This window comes from Neophocaena asiaeorientalis, unplaced genomic scaffold (assembly GCF_003031525.2).
Source record: "Neophocaena asiaeorientalis asiaeorientalis breed wild unplaced genomic scaffold, Neophocaena_asiaeorientalis_V1.1 scaffold625, whole genome shotgun sequence".
Taxonomy (NCBI): Eukaryota; Metazoa; Chordata; class Mammalia; order Artiodactyla; family Phocoenidae; genus Neophocaena; species Neophocaena asiaeorientalis.
In genome coordinates this window covers 2,956-27,020 of record NW_020173495.1, presented here as the reverse complement: position 1 = coordinate 27,020, position 24,065 = coordinate 2,956, and the positions used below count along the sequence as shown (strand labels likewise).

At 40.6% G+C, this 24,065-nt stretch overlaps 1 protein-coding gene across 1 annotated transcript in view; it reads right to left on the bottom strand.

The window, feature by feature from the left end:
• SRD5A2 (steroid 5 alpha-reductase 2) overlaps positions 1-23,513 on the bottom strand; it is a 56,736-nt gene extending 33,223 nt beyond the window's left edge. The window contains exon 1 of the mRNA XM_024747545.1: positions 23,233-23,513. Coding sequence (XP_024603313.1) covers positions 23,233-23,513 — 281 coding nt within the window. The remainder of the gene's footprint in view (positions 1-23,232) is intronic.
• Positions 23,514-24,065: the final 552 nt, after the last annotated feature.

Here is a 24,065-nt window from a genome sequence, read left to right as displayed (position 1 = left end):
ATTTCCCAGTCTTCAAATCTTTTCTTTCCAGTTCCTTTATTGAAACCTACCATTCCTTTGTCCTAATCCCTCAGGATGCTCTACTTCCTTTTATCTTCTAAGCAACACCTAAAACCTATGGGCAATAATCTCTCAGAAGTGGAGTTAGCACCTGCTATAAGCACATTTGTAACTGATCTTTGGCGACTAGGAAAGAGACCTAAGTATCCTTCTCAAAAACTCTTACACCAGGGCTTCCCTGGTGGCGCGCTGGTTAAGAATCCTCCTGCCAATGCAGGGGACATGGGTTCGAGCCCTGGTCCGGGAAGATCCCACATGCCGCGGAGCAACTAAGCCCGCGCACCACAACTACTGAGCCTGCACTCTAGAGCCTGTGAGCCACAACTACTGAAGCCCGCGCACCTGGAGCCCATGCTCTGCAACAAGAGAAGCCAGCACAATGAGAAGCTTGCTCGCCACAACAAAGAGTAGCCCCCACTCACTGCAACCAGAAAAAGCCCGCGCACAACAACGAAGACCCACGCAGCCAAAAATAAATAAATAAAATAAACTAATTTTTAAAAAAACCTCTTACGCCAAAATAGAAGATTGAAGATAAATATTGTTTATCCCCTAAAAGAAAGTTGAGCCTATCCCTCATTCATGCTTTGCATAAATACTTTAATCAAATAGTAATCAGATGGCACTCACCCTACCTAACATCAGTTCCAGTGTGAAAATGAGAATTGTGATTATGGAGAAGAGAGTCATCTCACAACTAGAGACACTTGGGGAAAGGAGAACACTACACAGAGTTTTTCCTTGTGGAGGTTCCCTATGGCTTTGGGTATCACTAGGGAACATGAAGGCCCTGCCTGAGTGAAAGGAGAAACAGTGAGAGAAGAATCCTAAAATAGATGAGGAAGGAAGAGAAAGCATTTTTCTCCAGGTCTTAACTGTTGCCTTGCATGTGGCAATAAAAATCATCTCACAAGGTGACTTTCTCTGGTTCATCCCCTCCAAGACGGCAGATAAAGAGTAGTCAGTGATGCAAGATTTCCTGTTACCTCTCCTTGGGGGTTTTTTGCAGTTTTTACCTGGCTCCCTGGAGACACATTGCTTTAAACCAAAGAAAACACTTGAATGGTAGGAATTTCAGACATGTTTCAGGGCCACAGAAAAGAGTTGTCGGGGCAGATGGTTTTTTGGTACCGATCAGATTGTGTTCAGGTAGGCTTATTCTGTTTATTCACCCTGCTGTCCTGATAAGAAGGCATCTATCCTGAGTGTGTGTGTGTGCGCGCGTGTGTGTGTGTGTTACTACTACTGGGCCAGTGAAGAATATGAACTCACAGAGGTGTGGTAATTTTCCTAGGGCCACACAGCTACAAAGGGGCAGCAGAGATGAGATTTAAATGAGGGTCTTCTGCTTCAAAACAACTCACTCATTTCCAGTTGGAAAGGAAAATTCACATCAAAACATACAATTGGAAAAAAAAAATCTCACATGCCCTTCAAAAGAATCCATGTTTGGTTTTCAGTCATTTTAGTCTAAGGATCTTGTTGCATCTCTGGTAGTCATTTGTTGTATTTGCTACCCAGCATTCATTCTTCCTTTTTATGCTAACTACCCTGGTTCTCCACTCCCTTTCCATCTTAGCCCATGAGAGGGTTCATCCTCAGTCAATCAGAACAGTGACAGCCCTATTACACTGGTTGTTCAGAGATGGGCATATGACCCAACAAACCCCTTATGTTTTTTTCTAGAACTGTTTTTTCCCACATGCCTTGGATCTGAGAGTACATACACTCTTAGATGTTACAGTTGTCTTGCCACCACCAAAGGACAGCCTTTCTGAAAACAGAGCCAGTAAAAGAAGTAGAGCCAAGAGCTGGAGAGAGAAACCAGGTCTTGGTGGTATCTTTGGAACCACTACATCAATCTGGACCTTAAGTTAGAATTTTCCAGTCATGAGAGTTAACAAATTCAGGTTTTACTTAAACCTACTTGAATTTTCTGTCATTTGGAACTGAAAGAGTCCTGATTAATGAACCACCACACTGTTCTCTTTTGAAATAAGCATCAAACTTTTCCAAGTTTGAAACCAGACTTGGTGAAGGTTTTGAGTTGCATTTAATCATAAAACAGAGTTTCCCCAAAATTATTTTCTTGGAGCAGAACTCACCAAGAGGTCTTTCCTTGTTGGAGCCTCTATGTATGCCAAAGGGCATTAGGCCAACCCGTCCTCTGAGCCCTTGGCCCACTTCCCCAAGTCCTTCCCAAGAAATAACAAACAGTGACAATGAAGAGTCATTTGTCTATATACTCAGATGATACCCGTCATTGTAAGTAATGGTTTTGGACATATTAGAAAGTGGGAAGTGCAGGCCAAATGCAAAGGTGACTAAATACAGAATGAGTCAGTGGTGCATCCCATCCAAGTTTATGTTTTACTATGGACCTTGTGTTGTGGTTTGAATGGTGGCCCCCAAAATATGTTTATGCCCTAATCCCCAGAACTTGTGAATACTACTTCATTATAACAAAAGAGCGAATATTCTTACATGGCAAAAGATGAGTTTAAATGAAGGATCTTCAGAAGATGGTGTTATCCTGGATAATCTGGATAGACCCTAAATGCAATCACATGTATCCTTATACAAGAAAGGAGCAGAAGAAAAGAAAGATACACAGAGAAAAAGGCAATGTGAAGACAGAGCATAGAGATGTAACCACAAGCCAAGGAATGCAAACAGCTACCAGAAGCTGGATGAGGCAAGGAACAGATCTTCCTTTAGAGCTTCCACAGGGAGCCCTGCTGGCACCTTCTGGCCTCCAGAATGACAAGAGAAAAAATTTCAGACTTCTGGTCTCCAGCATGATGAGAGAAAAAATTTCTGTAGTTTTAAGCCACCCCATTTGTGGTAATTTATTATAGCAGCTACAGGGAACAAATACACCTTGTTAGAGTAATATTAGGTCACTGAAATTAATTTCAGTTCAGACATCCGGTAAGGGAACTGCCAGCAAAGGACCACATACAGCTAATATTTATACGTTGCTTACTATGCTCCAGGTAATGTTCTAAGTGCTTTGCACATATTAACTCATTTAATCTTTATAGTAACCCTAGGAGATAGGTAATATTGTTATTATCCCCATTATACAGATAAGGAAACTGAGGCACAGTGAGATTAAATTAGCCCAAGTTGACACAGCTATGAAATGTCACAGCTGGGATCCAAGTCCAGGTGGAGTTGTTTCCAGAGTTTATGCTCTTGAGCACTTTGCTCTATTGCAGTCACTGTGTGAAAAACATCAGTTTCATGAGCATTTGTTTACATCAGAGGTTCTCACCTCTGGTTCTATATTCAAATCACCTAAGGGGCTTTAGGAACGCTAAAGGGGAAGAGGCACACTGAGGACAAATTAATCAGCATCTTAGGCAGAGGATCCTGAGCATCAGTAGCACTTATGAGTCCCCCCAGATGACTCTGATGTGCAGACAGGGTTAAAAACCACTAACAGCATAAACTTCAATGGCAAATTTAACTTTTTCAAATTGGAAGTGACCAGATGGTTTGGTTTCTCCAAAGACTATGTACACACAGAGAAATTAGACTGCCAAATCTAGTTTTTTTTTAAGGGACTCAATTCAATAAAACTACATTTCTTTTTCCTGCAATACAGTGGTTGATCATTTTCTACTAAGTGTGATACCATGGGAAAAATTCAGTACAAAGTTTTTCCCAAAGCTCCTGAGACTTCTTCTTATCTTGCTCTGATGCCCTGGAAGTGAGGACAGACAGGCCCCATTGTCAGCCCCTTGCAGATGTCATCCGGTGTGAACCACCTGGCGGTCATGATCCAGTAGATATATTAAAATTATGAAAAGCATTGAGATGATTAGCTCATGAAGACCTAAAATACAGTATACCATTTTTAAGTTTCCTGTTTATATTATTTCTTAATCTTTGTGTCCTGGTAGTATTGGGAGACCCTGGGACTGCTCACTCACTCAATTTTCCTCTTTCTTCCCACCTCTGCATCAAAGCAGAAGTTCAGTCTGAACATCCAATGAATTACTAAGGTTTTAAGAAACTTTGAGGATCTTCTGAATGATGGAAAGAGTAATCATCAAGGCTACAACCTCCTACAAGAGACAAGCTACAGACCACTGACCCTATTTATTTGTTTGTTTGCTTGCTTCCTTATTTATTTATACCCTAGAAGATCAAAATCTTAGTGTACAAATAGAACCAGATCAATCTCTCGGCCTGAGTAACTAATCAATTAATTTGAATAACTAGTTTACCTTTTCTTTTTCTTTAAGTTGATTGCTTTGGTGTGGGTTTTGACATGGTGTAGACACATCTCCTCAGCCACTCATGCTAACTGGTCATGACCAAGTTAATAAATTATAAATTGTGACATGGGGTGGTCTTCAGCTTGAAGTACAAAGTTCAGCAAGGCTACTAAGGTAAGATAAGGACAAGACACATTCACTGTTGGACACAAATACATAATTTCTCTAAGCTGTAATTTTGTCTCCTTTATTTTTCATTATTTGCAAAAACAATGCTGTGGTTTTCTAATTCTAGTTGTTTGACTTTATACTGCAGCCTAGCTTTAGAGGGATCCTGATGTCATTTGGAATGGGCCAGGAATAGAACCCATTCCCACCAGCCAGACTGAAAAACTCACAATACATGGGACATTGGGTAGAGTACTCAGAAAGGCCTTAGCTCAGAGGAGGGGATTAATTAGCCCTTGCACTAGCACTCTTCTAGAACCACCTAATAAACCACATTAAGACCTGAAAGGGCCAAATTACTTCCAAGTAATTTAACTGCACCCCAGAACAAAGCTCAAGAATATTTATAGGAATACAAAAATATCCAACAGCCAGCAAGGTACAATGTCTGACCAACCAATCAAAGATTACCAGGCAGGGCTTCCCTGGTGGCGCAGTGGTTGAGAGTCCGCCTGCCGATGCAGGGGACACAGGTTCATGCCCCGGTCCAGGAAGATCCCACATGCCGCGGAGCGGCTGCGCCCGTGAGCCATGGCCGCTGAGCCTGCACGTCCGGAGCCTGTGCTCCGCGACGGGAGGGGCCACAACAGTGAGAGGCCCGCGTACGGCAAAAAAAAAGCAGCCAGAGGGCTTCCCTGGCGGCGCAGTGGTTGAGAGTCTGCCTGCCGATGCAGGGGACATGGGCTCGTGCCCCAGTCCGGGAAGGTCCCACGTGCTGCGGAGCGGCTGGGCCCGTGAGCCATGGTCACTAAGCCTGCGCGTCTGGAGCCTGTGCTCCACAATGGGAGAGGCCACAACGGTGAGAGGTCCGCATACCGCAAAAAAAAATAAAAAATAAAAGCAGCCAGAGATCAAAGACATATGTACAGAGGAACAAAGATAAGGAGAACGACAGGTTTCTTTTTGGAAACAATGCAAGCTAGATAACAGTGGAGCAACACCTTTAAAGTACTGAAAGAAAATAACTGTCAATCTGAATGCTATATCTAGAAATATATACCTTCAGAAACAAAGGAGACATAAAGACATTTTCAGATATTCAAAATACGAAAAAACTGTTCTAACAAAATTAATTTCTTCAGACAAAAGAAAGAATAATATCAGATAGAAGTATAGATCAACCTCCAAAAGTAAAGAGCATCAGAAATGGCAAATACATGTTTTTTATTATTTGAATCTCTATAAAAGATAATTATTTAAACAAAAATAACAGCAATAGGTTGAAGCTTCTTATGGCATGTGTATAAGTAAAACAAATAACAACAATAGCATAAAGGTCAAGAGGGAAGAAAGGGAAGTATATTATTTCACATTCCTACAGTACACATGAAGTGGTATGATATCACTTGAAAATAAATAGTGATAAATTTAAGATACATGCTTTAAAGCTTTAATCAAACTAACAAAAGAAAGAGTTATAGCTAATAATCCAACAAAAGCTATAAAATGGAATAAAATAACACTCAATTCAAAAGATGGACGATAAAGGGAAAATGAACGCAAATAACTGAGAGACAAAAAGACACAAATAGCAATGTGATAGATTTAAACCAAACTACATAAATAATCCCATTAGCTATAAACATTCTAAAAGTCCCAATTAAAAAGCAGAGATTGTCAGTACTGAGCAAAAAGCAAGACTTGACCATATACTGCCTTCAAGAAACATACAGTGAATTTAAACACAGAGACAGATTCAAAGTAAAATGTTGAAAAAATATGCCATGCCAACCCTCAGAAAAAGAAAACCATAGTGACTGCATTAATATTAGATAAAAGTAGATTTCAGAGCAAAGAATATTATCAGGAATAAGGGTAACGATAATGAAGTAGTGATAATAAAGGAATAATGATAAAAAGGATCAATTCATCAAGGACATAGCAATCCTAAATGCTCATGCATCTAATAACAGAGCTTCAAAATACATGAAAAACACCTGACAGAACTTTGAGGAGAAATAGGGAAGTCCTATTTTAATCAGACATAAATCAATACTCCTCTCTCAGTACTCAGAGAAAAAGTAGACAGAAAATCAGCAGGATATAGAAGATCTGAAAAGCACTTTCAATCAAATTAACCTATGGACATTTTTAGAACACTCCTCCTTACAGCAGAATACCTATTCTTTTCAAGTTTAAAGAGCACATTTACCAAGACAGACCAAATTCTGGGCCATAAAACAAGTTTTAATTCAACAAGTAAAAGGCTTTAAGTCATATAAAGTATGTTCTGTGTCCATGATGAAATTATATTAGAAATTGATAACAGAATATATCTGGAAAATCCCTAACATTTGGAAACTAAATAGTACCGTTCCAAATAACCCATGGATCAGAGAAGAAATCAGAAGAGAAATATCAGTATTTTGAAATGAATTAGAAAAACAACATATTAGAATTTGTGAGGTGCCATAAGCAGTATTTTGTGATTTTCATAGCAATATATGCCAAATCAGAAAAAGGAGGTCTTAATGCATAACCTCAGCTTCTGCCTTAAAAAACTAGAAAAAGGAGAGCAAATTAAACCCAAAGTAGGAAATAATAAAGATCAAATCAGAAAACAAATAGGAAACATAAAAATCAATAGAGAAACTCAACGAAACCAAAATCTGGTTCCTTGAAAATATCAATAAAGTTGATAAAACTCTAGCTAGACAGAGTAGGGGAAAAAGTGAGAAGACATACATTACCATTATCAAGAATCAGACAGGTGACATCCCCATGTATTCTATACATATTAAAAGAATATTTGTGTATTGATACTTTACCAGGTAACATCTGCCTTTTAAGGTATCTTCAACATCCTAACTCAAAGGATCAATATGAAAGATGACAATTTCAGAAGTTAGTGATGTCACAGTGGCTTAGTAGGAGAGATCTTACACATTAATGGTGACTTTTCCCTCAAGGCAGTGCTTATTTGTAGAAATGTCTTGATCTCTATTGGCATTTAACTGCATGCTCAGTTTGCGAGGTAATTCTTAAAATCTTGTAATGTCAGTATTATTTCTTCTATTAGGTATAGTGGGAGTTATGCCATTAAACACTTTGAAAATATTACATAAAAATCTAGAAACCAGGGATTTCCCTGGTGGCACAGTGGTTAAGAATCCGCCTGCCAATGCAGGGGACATGGGTTCGAGCCCAGGTCCGGGAAGATCCTACATGCTGCAGAGCAACTAAGCCCGTGCACCACAACTACTGAGCCTGCGCTCTAGAGCCCATGAGCCACACTACTGAGCCCATGAGCTGCAACAACTGAAGCCCACATGCCTAGAGCCCGTGCTCTGCAACAAGAGAAGCCACTGCAATGAGAAGCAAGTGTACCACAGCGAAGAGTAGCCCCTGCTTGCTGCAGTAAGAAAAAGCTCGCTCACAGCAATGAAGACACAGACAAAAATTAATTTTAAAATTTATTTTAAAAAATCTATAAACCCAAAGTATCAGCTATTCACATCACTTTATATTCTAATCATTATCTATATTAATTCATATGTGTTGATGTGGACTTATTTAAAGCATACTCATTGTGTGCTATTTTTTCACTAAATGACTTTATATTCTTATTTCCATCACAGATATAGATACAAGAAGGTAATATTTTTGAATTATATGTAATATTCAATCATACTAATTACAATCAGCCCTTAATAGTAGAGCATTTAAGTAACTTCCAGTGTTCTACAGTTGTGAATAGTAACACTATAACTTTGTGTAAATTGATTTCTTTCTTTTGGACTATTGCCCTTGAGTATTCTCCCTAAGTGAAATTCCTGGGGGAAAAAAGTGAACTGCTTTTCAGCTATTGTTAAACATTGCCAGATTAGCTTCACAGAAAGTTTGAACAATTCTCAGTGACACAGGGCCACACATACAACAATTTTTTCAAAGGCCTACCTATAGTTTTTTTTTTAATCTTTACTGAGGTATAATTAACAATCAACTGCATGTATTTAAAGTATGCAATTTGATAAATTTTAAAACCATCATGGTATCAAAATAATGAACATCTCCATCTCTACCAAAATTTTGCTCATACTCTTCATGATCTCATCCTTCTCTCTCTCCCTTTGTCCCCAGGAAACCCCTGATGTACTTCATGTACCATAGGTTAGTTTAAATTCCATAGAATTTTATACAAATGGAGTCATAAAGCATGTACTGGGCTTCCCTGGCGGCGCAGTGGTTAAGAATCTGCCTGTTAACACAGGGGACACCGGTTCGAGCCCTGGTCCGGGAAGATCCCAAATGCTCCAGAGCAACTAAGCCCATGTGCTGCAACTACTGAGCCTGTGCTCTAGAGCCCACAAGCCACAACAACTGAAGCTGCCTGCCACAACTACTGAAGCCCACACGCCTAGAGCCCGTGCTCTGCAACGAGAAGCCACCACAATGAGAAGCCCACACACTGCAACGAAGAGTAGCCCCTGCTTGCCGCAACTAGAGAAAGCCCGTGCGCAGCAATGAAGACACAATGCAGCCAAAAATAAATAAATAAATTTATTAAAAAAACAAAAACGCATGGACTATTTTTTTTGCTTGGCTTCTTTACCCAGAATAATTATTTTGACTTTCATCTTAGTGTAGTTCACATCAATAGTTCACTCATTTTTATTGCTGAGTAGTATTCTATTATATGGTTATACCACAATTTGTTTACTCATTCACTTTTTGATGGACATTTAGGTTGTTTCTGGTTTTTGGCGGCTACAAATAAACCTGCTAAAAACATCTGTATAGAAGTCTTTGCGTCGACATGTGCTTTTTTTTGCGGTACGCGGGCCTCTCACTGTTGTGGCCTCTCCCATTGCGGAGCACGGGCTCCAGACGCACAGGTTCAGCGGCCATGGCTCACAGGCCTAGCCGCTCCGCGGCATGTGGGGTCTTCCCGGACCGGGGCATGAACCCATGTCCCCTGCATCGGCAGCCGGACTCTCAACCACTGCGCCACCAGGGAAGCCCCAGACATGTGCTTTTATTTTGCTTGGAAAAGAGCTAGCAGTGGAATGGGTAGGTCACATGGTATGTTTATGTTTAACTTTTTAAGAGACTTCAAAATGTTTTCCAAAGTGGTCGTCATTTTACATTCCTATCAACAATGTATAAGAATTCTAGTCTTCCATATCCTCAGTAGCACTTGGTATGTTCAGTCTTTTTATTCTAGCCATTCTAATGGAGGCATAGTAGTATCCCACTGTGGTTTAATTAGCATTTCCCTAATGACTAATGATGTTGAGCATCTTTCTCCGTTTTTATTTGCCATTCATATGTTTTCTTTAGCAAACTATCTGTTCATATCATGAGGTGCAGGAGCAATTTCATTAGAGAAAGAAAAGTATTTTCAACAAATGGTACTGGAACAATTGGCTATCTATAGGCAAAAGAAAGAACTTTGATTCATATTTCTAACTCCATATAAGAACTAACTCAAAATAGATCATAGACATAAATGTAAAACCTAAAATAATAAACCTTTTATAAGAAAACATAAGAAAAAACCCATGTGACTTTAGACTAGGCAAAGATTTCTTAGATTTAACTGCATGAAAACAAACAGAAAAATTGGACTTCATCAAAATTAAAAACCTCTGCTTTTCAAAAGATATGGTTAAAAGAATGAAAAAGACAAGCCACACATAGTAGGAGAAATTATTTGCAAAGTATATATCTGGTAAAGAATTTGTATCTAGAATATATAAAGAACTTTCAAAACTCAATAATAAGAAAACAAAGGACCCCAAACACTAGTGTTTAGATTTGTTTATCTGATAGGCAACTTTGGGTAAGTAAAGAACATTCACTGGGAGACTGAAGTGAGACCAAGTACTGCTGTTGAAATAGTACAGATAGAGGCAGAAGAGAGAAACAGGGACTGTACACAGAAAGGGAGTTGGGGGTTTTTCATGGTCAAATAGGAAAAATGTCAAAAGCAAACTGCCTTATTTTCTTCACAGTAACTTTTAGGATCAGCCTTGACAACACAAAGCAAGTAAATGGAAGAATTTTGAAAATGGCCCAGACCTGATTTAAGGCTTGGATAGTAGGATCAGATATTATGGCATAGATACAAAAGATATTTGGTATTGTGGGAAGCAGCCGCATAGCACAGGGAGATCAGCTCCATGCTTTGTGACCATTTAGAAGCGTGGGATAGGGAGGGTGAGAGGGAGATGCAAGAGGGAGGAGATATGGGGATATATGTATATGTATAGCTGATTCACTTTGTTATAAAGCAGAAACTAACACACCATTGTAAAGCAATTATACTCCAATAAAAATGTTAAAAGAAACAAAAGATATTTGGTATTAAAAAGGTATTCTAAGACAGAGTACATATGGCACACAGGGCAATTTTAAGTCATAGGTCACCAAACAGACCCCTTTTCCTGACTGAACATCTCATTCCCACCCACACAGACCAGCTTTACAGGACCAGCTAAGTGCTTAGTCATCACTCCCCCTCACTCCCACCAATCACTGCAATCAGACAGAGTGCAGTTATTTGTGAAATTGCATTAATAACAGAGATTGTCTCAAGGATAAAATGAGATAACTGATATAAAACACGTAACATAATTCCTGGAACACCTGGAGCTCAATAAATATTGGTTTCTCCTTCCCATATCCCCCCTTCCATAACCAAATGGAAGGCAAATTGCACTGTTGGCCCTGGTTCAGAGGGTTTTAAAATTTAGAGCTCCTACGATGAGTCTCCTTAAAGGCTGCTGGGTTGAGCCCAGCAACTTTTTAAACATCTTGAGTCCAGCCTTTAATGTCTCCATTGCCATATGTGGCAAGGAGTCAAAAAGCAGAAAGGGAAGTGCCCCAGATTCCAGAACCAAGTTGCCAGACTCTGGCAAAAATCAACACGTAGACAACTTTCATATTCTATCTTGTAACAGAAAACATTAATGTTCTCCCTCCTGCTGGCCGAGGACCTTTCATTTGAGTATACCTCCTTGCCTTTCCACTCTCCCTCACTCATTGCTCCTCAGGAAAGGAGTAGTAAATTACCCAATTGGTAAATTTGAAAGCAGGACCTCTCTAGGGGTGTGTGCAGCGCAGCCCTTCTTCCGTTCTGCTATCTTTCCAGAACAGGCACCACTGGGTAAGGCCCATAGTATTCAGCCATCTGTTGTCGCTGAGTTTTTCTGAGGGACAGTGTTAGGATCCAAAATGGAAGTCATGTTGCCCCAAACCAGCTTTACCACTAATAAGGGTAGTAATTTGTCTCTAGTTGCCTAATTCCTGGATCTGTCTCTTAGTTGATTATGAACTTGGGTGGGGGAAGAAGGGTGCCATTTATTGGGTTCCCTCAAAACCCACCCACCCATCTGCCCACTCTTCCATGCACACTCAAACACAGAGAGGCACCAGAGACCTCAGCATGTTCAGTGGCATGACCACGGTCCCCCTTGTGGACCATGGCCCACATGTCCCTCAATTTGCATTTTCCCACCTGTCCTGAGCTTCTCACACTGACATTACCACCACCAAACTTTCACACCAGAAAGAGTGTCAGACACACTATGATGCGTTTTCCTGCCTTTCTCCTGGAGGGCAAGCACCAGCTTTGTGTTTCTTTTGTGTGCTCCCCTAGGACCCAGCACAGTTCTGAGCATGTGGAACTCTGATAAAGAATTAGGACACCTAAGTTCAAGCCCCACTCTGCCCCTTCCTCACCATGTAACTTCATACACATCACTTAACCAGCTTGGATCACTGTTTCCTTATCTTGTTTGTTAAGTGACATTAAATTAGACTTAACATGAGCAATAAGTTGGACCTTTCTTCAATGTGGTAAAAGTGGTCAAGATCTCTAAATCTTGTTTACATTTTTGGCAAACATAGCTGTATATGTTTCAGATGTGCTTATGATGTCATCCCATTTAGAATGTAAACTCCAAGAGTCCTACTATTTCCCACAAAGGATCAAATAAAGGACTTGCAACCCAGGAATTCACAGAAAATCAGATTTACTACCAAATTCCTATTTAAATGTAGCAGAAATTTTCTAGACTATGCCCAGTACTTTACTATAGGATTTAACAAAATTTTATAATAGAACTACCAGAGCACTGAATGTAAAGCTATGCCACACATGGTTTTCTTAAGCAGAGGCTAGCAAACTATGACCCACAGGCCAAATACAGCCCAATACCTGTTTTTGTAAATAAAGTTTTACTGGAACATTACCTCACTCATTTGTCTAGATAATTGTCTGTGCTGTTTTCATGCTACAAGAGCAGAGTTGAGTGGTTGTGACAGAGACTGCATTACGACAAAGCCTGAAACAGCTACTATCTGGCTTTTCTACAGAAAAAGTTTGCTGACCCCCAGTTTAATTGATCCAAATTATGCCTCATGAATGTCCTTAACACATGAATAAGTGACCACAAGAATTCAGTTTATTCTGCCTGGGACTTCCTTCTCAGTGTGTAAGAGGAGAGATTTTTCTAGGTGGTTTCCAATGTCCGTATTAATCATCCTCCTGATTCTCAGCCAATGAATAATTTCCTTCATGAGGTTTGATTACTTCTGAATATTTGACACATCTGCAGGTCTTATGAGATTGGAGAAGCATTGACACGGCACATGATGAGACTCAAGTTCCAGTGCCCTCTTTGCCCCTAATTGTCTTAACTTTGTGGTGCTCTGCTTCTATAAAATGAGGAGGCTAGACAGATGTGACGTTTCCTTAAAACAGAGAATTATGATCCTGTGTGTGAAGTGCCTCATGGAAGGCCACACTGGCTACTACGAAAACCACACCTTGACTTACAAAAGGAGAAAGGACACAGAGAAGCCTTCTTGGAGGAAGTGATGCCCGATTTGAGTCTTGAAGGATGGGGAAGAATTCATGGTGCTGGAGAATGAACTGAGCATTTGAGCAAAAAGGCCTCTTATTGAGAGATTGGTTCAAGATGGCAGAGTAGAAGGACGTAGGTGCACTCCCTCTTGGGAGAGCACTGGATTCACAACTAACTTCTGAGCAATCATCAACACGAAGACACTGGAACTCACCAAAAAAGATACCCCACATCCAAAGACCAAGGAGAAGCCACAATGAGACGGTAGGAGAGGCGCAATCACAACAAAATCAAGTCCCATAACCTCTGGGTGGGTGACTCACAGACTGGAGAACACTTATACCACAGAAGTCCACCCACTGAAGTGAAGGTTCTGAGCCCCACGTCAGGCGTCCCAACCCGGGGGTCCAGCAACAGGAGGAGGAATTCCTAGAGAATCAGACTTTGAAGGCTAGTGGGATTTGACTGCAGGACTTTGACAAGAGTGGGAGAAACAGAGACTCCACTCTTGGAGGGACACACAAAGTAGTGTGCGCATCACGACACAGGGGAAGGAGCAGTGACCCCATAGGAGACTGAACCAGACCTACCTGCAAGTGTTGCAGGGTCTCCTGCAGAGGCGGGGGGTGGCTGTGGCTCACCCTGGGGACAAGGACACTGGCAGCAGAAGTTCTGGGAAGTACTCCTTGCTGTGAGCCCTCCCAGTCTGCCATTAGCCCCACCAAAGAGCCCAGGTAGGCTCCAGTGTTGGGTTGCCTCAGGCCAAACAACAAACAGGGAGGGAACCCAGCCCCACCCATCAGCAGTCAAGCAGATTAAAGTTTTCCTGAGCTCTGCCCACCAGAGCAACACCCAGCTCTACCTGCCACCAGTCCCTCCCATCAGGAAACCTGCACAAGTCTCTTAGATAGCCTCATCCACCAGAGGGCAGAGAGCAGAAGCAAGAAGAACTACAATCCTACAGCCTGTGGAACAAAAACCACATTCACAGAAAGATAGATGAAAAGGCAGAGGGCTACATACCACATGAAGGAACAAGATAAAACCCCAGAAAAACAACTAAATGAAGTAGAGATAGGCAACCTTACAGAAAAAGAATTCAGAATAATGATAGTGAAGATGACCCAGGACCTCAGAAAAACAATAGAGGCAAAGATGGAGAAGATGCAAGAAATGTTTAACAAAGACCTAGAAGAATTAAAGAACAAACAAACAGAGATGAACAATACAATAACTGAAATGAAAACTACACTAGAAGGAATCAATAGCAGAATAACTGAGGCAAAAGAAAGGATAAGTGACCTGGAAGACAGAATGGTGGAATTCACTGCTGCAGAACAGAATAATGAAAAAAGAATGAAAAGAAGTGAAGACATCCTAAGAGACTTATGGGACAACATTAAATGCAAAAACATTCACATTATAGTGGTCCCAGAAGGAGAAGAAAGAGACAAAGGACCCGAGAAAAAATTGGAAGAGATTATAGTCGAAAACTTCCCTAACATGGGAAAGGAAATAGCCACCCAAGTCCAGGAAGCACAGCGAGTCCCATACAGGATAAACCCAAGGAGAAACACTCCAAGACACATAGTAATCAATTTGGCAAAAATTAAAGACCAAGAAAAATTATTGAAAGCAGCAAGGGAAAAACGACAAATAACATACAAGGGAACTCCCAAAAGGTTAACAGCTGATTTCTCAGCAGAAACTCTACAAGCCAGAAGGGAGTGGCATGATACACTTAAAGTGATGAAAGGGAAGAACCTATAACCAAGATTACTCTACCCAGCAAGGATCTCATTCAGATTCGATGGAGAAATCAAAAGCTTTACAGACAAGCAAAAGCTAAGAGAAATCAGCACCACCAAACCAGCTCTACAACAAATGCTAAAGGAACTTCTCTAAGTGGGAAACACAAGGGAAGAAAAGGACCTACAAAAACAAACCCAAAACAATTAAGAAAATGGTCATAGGAACATACATATTGATAAATACCTTAAACGTGAATGGAAAAATGCTCCAACCAAATGACACAGGCTGGCTGAATGGATACAAAAACAAGATCCATATATATGCTGTCTACAAGAGACCCACTTCAGACCTAGGGACACATACAGACTGAAAGTGAGGGGATGGAAAAAGATATTCCATGCAAATGCAAATCAAAAGAAAGCTGGAGCAGCAATACTCGTATCAGATAAAATAGACTTTAAAATAAAGAATGTTACAAGAGACAAGGAAGGACACAACACAATGATCAAGCGATCAATCCAAGAAGGAGGTTTAACAATTATAAACATGTGCACCCAACATAGGAGCACATCAATACATAAGGCAACTGCTAACAGCTATAAAAGAAGAAATCGACAGTAACACAATAATACTGGGGGACTTTAACACCTCACTTACACCAATGGACAGATGATCCAAAATGAAAATAAATAAGGAAACAGAAGCTTTAAATGACACAACAGACCAGATAGACTTAATATTTATAGGACATTCCATCCAAAAACAGATTACACTTTCTTCTCAAGTGTGCGCGGAACATTCTCCAGGACTGATCACATTTTGGTTCACAAATCAAGCCTCAGTAACTTGAAGAAAACTGAAATCATATCAAGCATCTTTTCTGACCACAACACTATGAGATTAGAAATGAATTACAGGGGAAAAAAACGTAAAAAACAAAAACACATGGAGGCTAAACACTATGTTACTAAATAACCAAGAGATCACTACAGAAATCAAAGAGGAAATCAAAAAATACCTAGAGACAAATGACAATGAAAGCATGACAATCCAAAACCTATGGGATGCAGAAAAAGCAGTTCTAAGAGGGAAGTTTATAGCTGTACAAGCCTACCTCAAGAAACAAGATAAATCTCAAATAAACAATCTAACCTTACACCTAAAGGAATTAGAGAAAGAAGAACAAAGAAAACCCAAAGTTAGCAGAAGGAAAGAAATCATAAAGATCAGAGCAGAAATAAATGAAATAGAAACAAAGAGAACAATAGCAAAGATCAATAAAACTAAAAGCTGGTACATTGAGAAGATAAACAAAATTGATAAACCATTAGCCAGATTCATCAAGAAAAAGAGGGAGAGGACGCAAATCAATAAAATTAGAAATGAAAAAGGAGAACTTACAACAGACACCACAGAAATACAAAGCAACCTAAGAGACTACTACAAGCAACTCTATGCCAATAAAATGGACAACCTGGAAGAAACGTACAAATTGTTAGAAAGGTATAACCTTCCAAGACTGAACCAGGAAGAAACACAAATTATGAACAGACCAATCACGAGTAATGGAATTCAAACTGTGATTTTAAATCTTCCAAAAAACAAAAGTCCATGACCAGATGGCTTCACAGGTGAATTCTATCTAACATTTAGAGAAGAGCTAACACCCATCCCTCTCTAACTCTTCCAAAAAACTGCAGAGGAAGGAACACTCCCAAACTCATTGTACGAGGCCACCATCCCCCTGATACCAAAACCAGACAAAGATACTACAAAAAAAGAAAATTACAAACCAGTATCACTGAGTTATGAATATAGATGCAGAAATCATCAACGAAATACTAGCAAACAGAACCCAACAACACATTCAAAGGATCATACACCACGATTAAGTGGGTTTTATCCCAGGGATGCAAGGATTCTTCAATATACTCAAATCAATCAATGTGATACACCATATTAAAAAATTGAAGAATAGAAACCATATGATCAACTCAATAAATGCAGAAAAAGCTTTTGACAAAATTCAACACCCATTTATGATAAAAACTCTCCAGAGAGTGGGCACAGAAGGAACCTACCTCAACATATTAAAGGCCATATACGACAAACCCACAACAAACATCATTCTCAATGGTGAAAAACTGAAAGCATTTCCTCTAAGATCTGGAACAAGATAAGGATGTGCACTCTTGCCACTATTATTCAACATAGTTTTGGAAGTCCTAGCCACGGCAATCAGAGAAGAAAAAGAAATAAATTAATACAAACTGGAAAAGAAGTAAAACTGTTACTGTTTGCAGATGACATGATACTATACATAGAGAATCCTAACGATGCTACCAGAAAACTACTAGAGCTAATCAATGAATTTGGTAAAGTTGCAGGATACAAAATTAATGCACAGAAATCCCTTGCATTCCTATATACTAATAATGAAAAATCTGAAAGAGATACTAAGGAAACACTCCCATTTACCATTGCAACAAACAGAGTAAAATACCTAGGAACAAACCTACCTAGGGAGACAGAATACCTGTATACAGAAAACTATAAGACACTGTTGAAAGAAATTAAAAATGATAGAAACAGATGGAGAGACATACCATGTTCTTGGATTGGAAGAATCAATATTGTGAAATTGACTATACTATCCAAAGGAATCTACAGATTCAATGCAATCCCTATCAAATTACCAAAGGCATATTTTACAGAACTAGAACAAAAAAACCTTAAAATCTGTATGTAGACACAAAAGACCCCAAATAGCCAATGCAATCTTGAGGGAAAAAAAACGGAGCTGGAGGAATCAGACTCCCTGACTTCAGACTATACTACAAAGCTACAGTAATCAAGACAATATGGTACACAACACAAAAAACAGAAATATAGATCAACGGAACAGGATAGAAAGCCCAGAGATAAACCCACACACCTATGGTCAACGAATCTATGACAAAGGAGGCAAGGATATACAATGGACAAAAGACAGTCTCTTCAATAAGTGGTGCAGGGAAAACTGGACAGCTACATATAAAAGAATGAAATTAGAACATTCCCTAACACCATACACAAAAATAAACTCAAAATGGATTAGAGACCTAATTGTAAGACCAGACACTATAAAACTCTTAGAGGAAAATATAGGAAGAACACTCTTTGACATAAATTACAGCAAGATCTTTTTTGATCCGCCTCCTAGAGTAATGGAAATAACAAAAATAAACAAGTGGGACCTAATGAAACTTAAAAGCTTTTATAAAGCAAAGGAAACTACAAACAAGACGAAAAGACAACCCTCAGAATGGGAGAAAATATTTGCAAATGAATCATCGGACAAAGGATTAATCTCCAAAATATATAAACAGCTCATGCAGCTCAATATTAAGAAAACAAACAACCCAATCCAAAAATGGGCAGAAGACCTAAATAGACATTTCTCCAAAGAAGACATACAGATGGCCAAGAAGCACATGAAAAGCTGCTCAACATCACTAATTATTAGAGAAATGTAAATCAAAACTACGAGTTTTCACCTCACACCAGTTAGAATGGGCGTCATCAGAAAATTTACAGACAACAAATGCTGGAGAGGGTGTGGAGAAAAGGGAACCCTCTTGTACTGTTGGCAGGCATGTAAATTGATACAGCCAGTATGTAGAACAGTATGGATGTTCCTTAAATAACTAAAAATAGAAGTACCACATCACCCAGCAAACCCACTACTGGGCATATACTCAGAGAAAACCATAATTCAAGAAGACACATGCACACCAATATTCACTGCAGCACCATGTACAATAGCCAGGTCATGGAAGCACCTAAAAAAAAAAAAAAGAAGATGTGGTACATATATACAATGGAATATTACTCAGCCATAAAAAGGAACGAAATTGGCTCATTTTGTAGAGATGTGGATGGATCTAGAGACCGTCATACAGAGTGAAGTACATCAGAAAGAGAAAAACAAATATCGTATATTAACGCATATATGTGAAACCTAGAAAAATGGTACAGACGAACCTGTTTCCAGGGCAGAAATAGAGACACAGATGTAGAGAACAAACGTATGGACACAAAGGGAGAAAAGTGGTGGCGGGGCGGGGTGTGGTGTGATGAACTGGGAGATTGCGATTGACATATATACACTGATATGTATAAAATGGATAACTAATAATAACCTGTTGTATAAAAAAATAAATAAAATAAAATTCAAAGAAAGAAAAAAAAGGCCTCCCATTTAATCCATCATTTTATTAGGCTGAATAGAAAATGTCATTATTTTCAGCATCTAAACCCCAGGAAAGTTCTTTCCAAATTCAAACAGACTCTAATGTGTGCATTGCCCTCTGCTTCTGCATGTGCATCAAGGAAGGTCACACTGCCAGCAACTTTTTACAGAATAGTCACCTTTATTTGAAAACAGTTTTCTTTTTCATCTAAATACCAAGGTCACACCCAAGTCTTGAAAAAACATAAGCTCCGACAGGCATAGGTGTTGTGATGACCATTGTGTGAGACACCAAGGCATCTTGAGAAAATGATGAATCAGAGAGTGGGGGGAAAGGATCATTCCAGGCCGTAGTCAAGGTCAAGAGGTGAGATAACTCTGACTTCAAACAACTCTAGATGTGGGATTAGACAACATGCTTACACAGCAGTCATTTTCATGTAGCTAAACCAACCAAATATCCACAACAATAGATTCTGAAGGGAAGAGAATGATCTGAGTTGACCTAGCCATGCAATCTCAGCAATGATTCCTAAGTAATTGCTAGCCCTCCCACAATTCTGACTGCCTGTACTGATGTCAGAAGTAGAGTTCATTCATGCATTCAACAAATTTTAGTGAGTACCAAATATGTACTGGCACTTTTCTATACACTGAGGACACAGTCATGAACAAATGAGATAAAAATCCTTGCCCTTGTGGGACTCACATTCTAGCATGTCACCCTTGTATGGAGAAAAGTGCAGAGTTTCACCTTCTATCCAATGGGACATATTGCTTTTCTGAATAGCCCCCAAGGGACATTTTGCAAAAGAGTCTAAGCCACAGCTGAGCCAGCTTTCTCCTGAACCCCTGTTCCTCCATCGTATTCTCTGTGTCATAGCTACACACAGCACAGGGTAAAGCCAAGGCAGCCTGGAGCTTTTTCCTTAATGTGCCCTCACTATCAAGCCTAATGACTCCTAAAACCTCAAGGCAAAAATGCTCATAACTTTGAACCACTTCTGGGAATCCTGGCTAAGAGAATAGTGATGACTTCTGAAAAAAATTTAGGTGCAAAAATGTACATCATAACCTTATTTAGCCAAAATAAAAAGACAAATTAAATGCCCAATTTAATATAAATTATATTTTTAAAATATTAAAATTATCAAAAAACTATAGACTAATGGATAAATTATTGTTTTTAGATGAAATAACAAGCAGCCACTAAGATGATATTTACTAAGATTCTATGATAATGTGGAAAAATATTTATTATAGACAGTAATCAAGCAGAACTAAAACCTACATATATTCAATATAGCAAGCATGTATAAAAATTGACCAAGAAAAATTAGAACCTTGATGGAGGGAGACGCAAGAGGGAAGAGATATGGGAACATATGTATATGTATAACTGATTCACTTTGTTATAAAGCAGAAACTAACACACCATTGTAAAGCAATTATACCCCAATAAAGATAAAAAAAAAAAAAGAACCTTGATGGAAATGTTCCAAAACATTAACAATTAATGTACTTAAGTGTTGAAATTATGGGAATTTTTCTACTTTTGTACTTTTCTTTTTTTCTTTAGTAAACATTCATTATTTTTATCATTAAAAAATAATTTTAAGCCTAAATATAGTTTTTAAAAGGCAAGAACAAGGCAGCAAGAACAAATATAAAACAGTTTATCATGGTAGCTAAGAGCCTGAGATCTGGATTCAGATTCCCTGGATCTGAACCCTGGCTCCCTGGTTACTTTGTGACCTTGGGCAAGTTATTTAAGCTTTTTTCGCCCCAGTTTCCCACCTGCAAAATGGGGGTGATAATAGTGCTTCCTCAATGGGCTGGTATGAGGATTAGTAGATAAATCACATAGTGTTTAGCACAGAGCGTAACCCCTTGTAAGCACTCAAAATGATAATAGATTCAACAGTCCAGTGGCCACAAAGAAAGAGTTCACACAAAGGGAATGGTGGACAAACATCACATCTTCATTCCTCAGGGACAACTCACTCACCCTGAGTGGTGTTTTCTGTGGGGAATTTTCCCTCAGGCACAATCAATCCCCAAATCCTCTAAATTTTACATTTTAAATTTTCCCCTGAAGAAGGTGAACAGTATGTTGATATTCATTTTATGAGTAATTACTTCCTTGGTTTTTTAAATGTACTTGTCATAATTTATTAAGGCAAAGTACCTTTTGGCTTTAAAAACAAGTCTAAAACTTATGTTAATAGGAGTGTCAGAATGCACTAATCTATACTGTAAGATGAAATGAACTCATAAAAATATTGTTTATGGTGCCAATAGACAGTAGTTTTAGAAGTTAAAAGTAATTGCCTGATAAAATCACATTTTTCTGTCAAATGTCTTTTCCAAAAACAGTGAAATCAAAAGCTGGTCTCTTATCTCCTACACCCAACATCCTTCTTTCTGTGCAAATTAAACCACCTAAATCTGGATAAAATAAAATGGTTAGTAAATAGCTCCAGAAAGGACACCCATTTATGAAATGGTTGCTTGGCAATAATTATTAAAAGAGTGAGAATCCAGTTAAAATTGCATAAATATTAAATCTTGACCAATAAAAAAGATCCAGAAGATAAGAAGGGATTATATGGAAAAAGAGGTTAAAACTTGTTTCTCTACACTTCCTTTTCCCAAAATGAGGCATCACTTTTCCCTTATGATCCTTATGAGAGAGGATCATGCCTTTCAGCTTCCAGAGGAATTCTTTGCCCTAATTTCTAATCTAGATTTCCTTGATTTTTTTTTTACCCCATAAATTCTCTGCAAAATAAGGCTGTGCCTCTGTTCCAGTTCTTGATTTGGTTTGGCAACTTTTCTGTCCATGGATTCTGTTTTCTCCTTGCAGAGTATCCGCCTGCTTAACATGGTGGGAACGTCTTAAACCATGGAGTTTCACAGGCTTAGATTTGAATTTGGCTGGGCACTAGCTGTATCATCTTCATTCAGTCACTTAACTTTACACAGCCTCAGTTCCTTTGTCTATAAAGTGGGCACAGTATCTCACAAGGTTACTATGGGGCTACATGGGAAGACATGGTAAATGACTAGGCATGGTAGGCAACTGAATCTTAAGCTCTTCTCTTCCCCTAGGAGTCTCTTTTAAACATCTATTCTCCGAATCTTGAAAGCCCTTGGTTTCTTTCCTGTCTTTCCTTCTCAGAGCAGAAGGTAAAGTTCTCCTGAATTTGGGATTTTTAATTCAGAAGAACATTTGAGCTCTAAGTTAACTTCAACCCATCCACACTTTAGTGCCAGCGGAACTTGCTTGCAACGAGTTGGTGGTGAGCGCGGTCCCTTTTCGGTGGTTCCTGAGAAGTGGGACTCTGCTCAGGTCAGTGGGTTCCCATCACGTTCTCTTTCTCACCGTTAAGTCCAGGGTCTGGGTCTGCCCATCTCCCTGCGGAGATACGTTGATCCAGTCCCTCTGAGCCGAGTTTCCTTCGGGAGATGCCAATACTTAGACTCCCTCAAGATCTCAGAACAAGCCCGCCCCCACCCTGCAAAGGAAAGGTGAAGGAAGAACGAGAAGGGGTGGTGGGCAAGACGCCACAGGTGACGCGGGACGGCGCGGAGTTGGAGAGGTAACTGTCTGAGCCAAGAGCTCTGCCCAGCTTGGGCTTTCCAGCTTGCCTCCCGCCCCGCTCCACCGCTTTCCCCGGAGCAGGCCAAGGATTCGAAGCGGACCCAAGACGCGCGCGGGGCCATGGAGAGTGAAGGCGGCGTCTGCCCGCGATCGCTCCTCCACTAGCCCGCGTCTGGCCCGTAGCCCCGGCCCGGCCAGGTGCTCCCCTCGCGCCGCGCTCCGCGTTCCTTGCAGCGGCTCGCGCCGCGCGCTGCGCTCCTGGACGCCGGGAGCCTGGCAGTGCGCTGCGCTCCGCACCCTCAAGGGAAAACGCTATGCTACCTGTGGAAGTAATGTGCGCAGAAGAGGCCCAGAAGCACAGTCGCAGGCTGGCCGAAGAGAGAGCGGGGCTGCCCGGCAAGGATCCCCGCGGGCACCGCGAAGGAGGGCAGCTCCTGCAGGAACCAGGCGGCGCGGGCGGACAGGCGGGTAGCCACGGGCATCCGGCTCTCCGTGTACTTCCCGTAGCCGGCGGGCTCCGCGAGGCACAGAACCAGTGCCCCCAGGACGGCCAAAGTGGCGCTGCCTGCCAGCACCGGACTCTCCTGGCAGCGAACGGACATTGCGCCCTGTTCCCCGCTGGTGGCCGCTGCCTGCGCAGAAGAGAGCGCGGCCCTCGCCGCCCCTTTATGGAAAGCTAGACGCCACCCCGTGTCCGCCCCTTCGGCCTTGGCTCCCGCCCGTCTATCCTACCTCCCATCTCAGAGTGGCCAGCCCTGGCTAGGCTCAGCAGCGATGCCCCTTTCGCAGGGCTGGCACTTCGGAAAGCAGCCAGGCGGAGAGTGGATGAAGGCTTTCGTGGAGCCAACTTAGTGTCCTGCGCCCTTCCTTTAGCGCATATTCGCGCCGTCGCCCGCGCGTCCGCCCCTCTCCACATCCTGCCACTGTTCTCTCCTTCTAACTACCCTTCGAAGATTTGTTCTTCACCCATCAACCTCTGATGCTGCAACTTCTGGGACTAGGAAATAGAAAACTACAGGTACGACTTAGCCAGGGTAGTTCTTCTGCTCTAACACACACCCTCTGTGTGGTCGCCACGCAGTCCCCACCCTCTGACCATCCACAGCCAGAATCTCCCCAACCCCTCCGGTTCCCTGTGCTCCTTCACTCTCCGC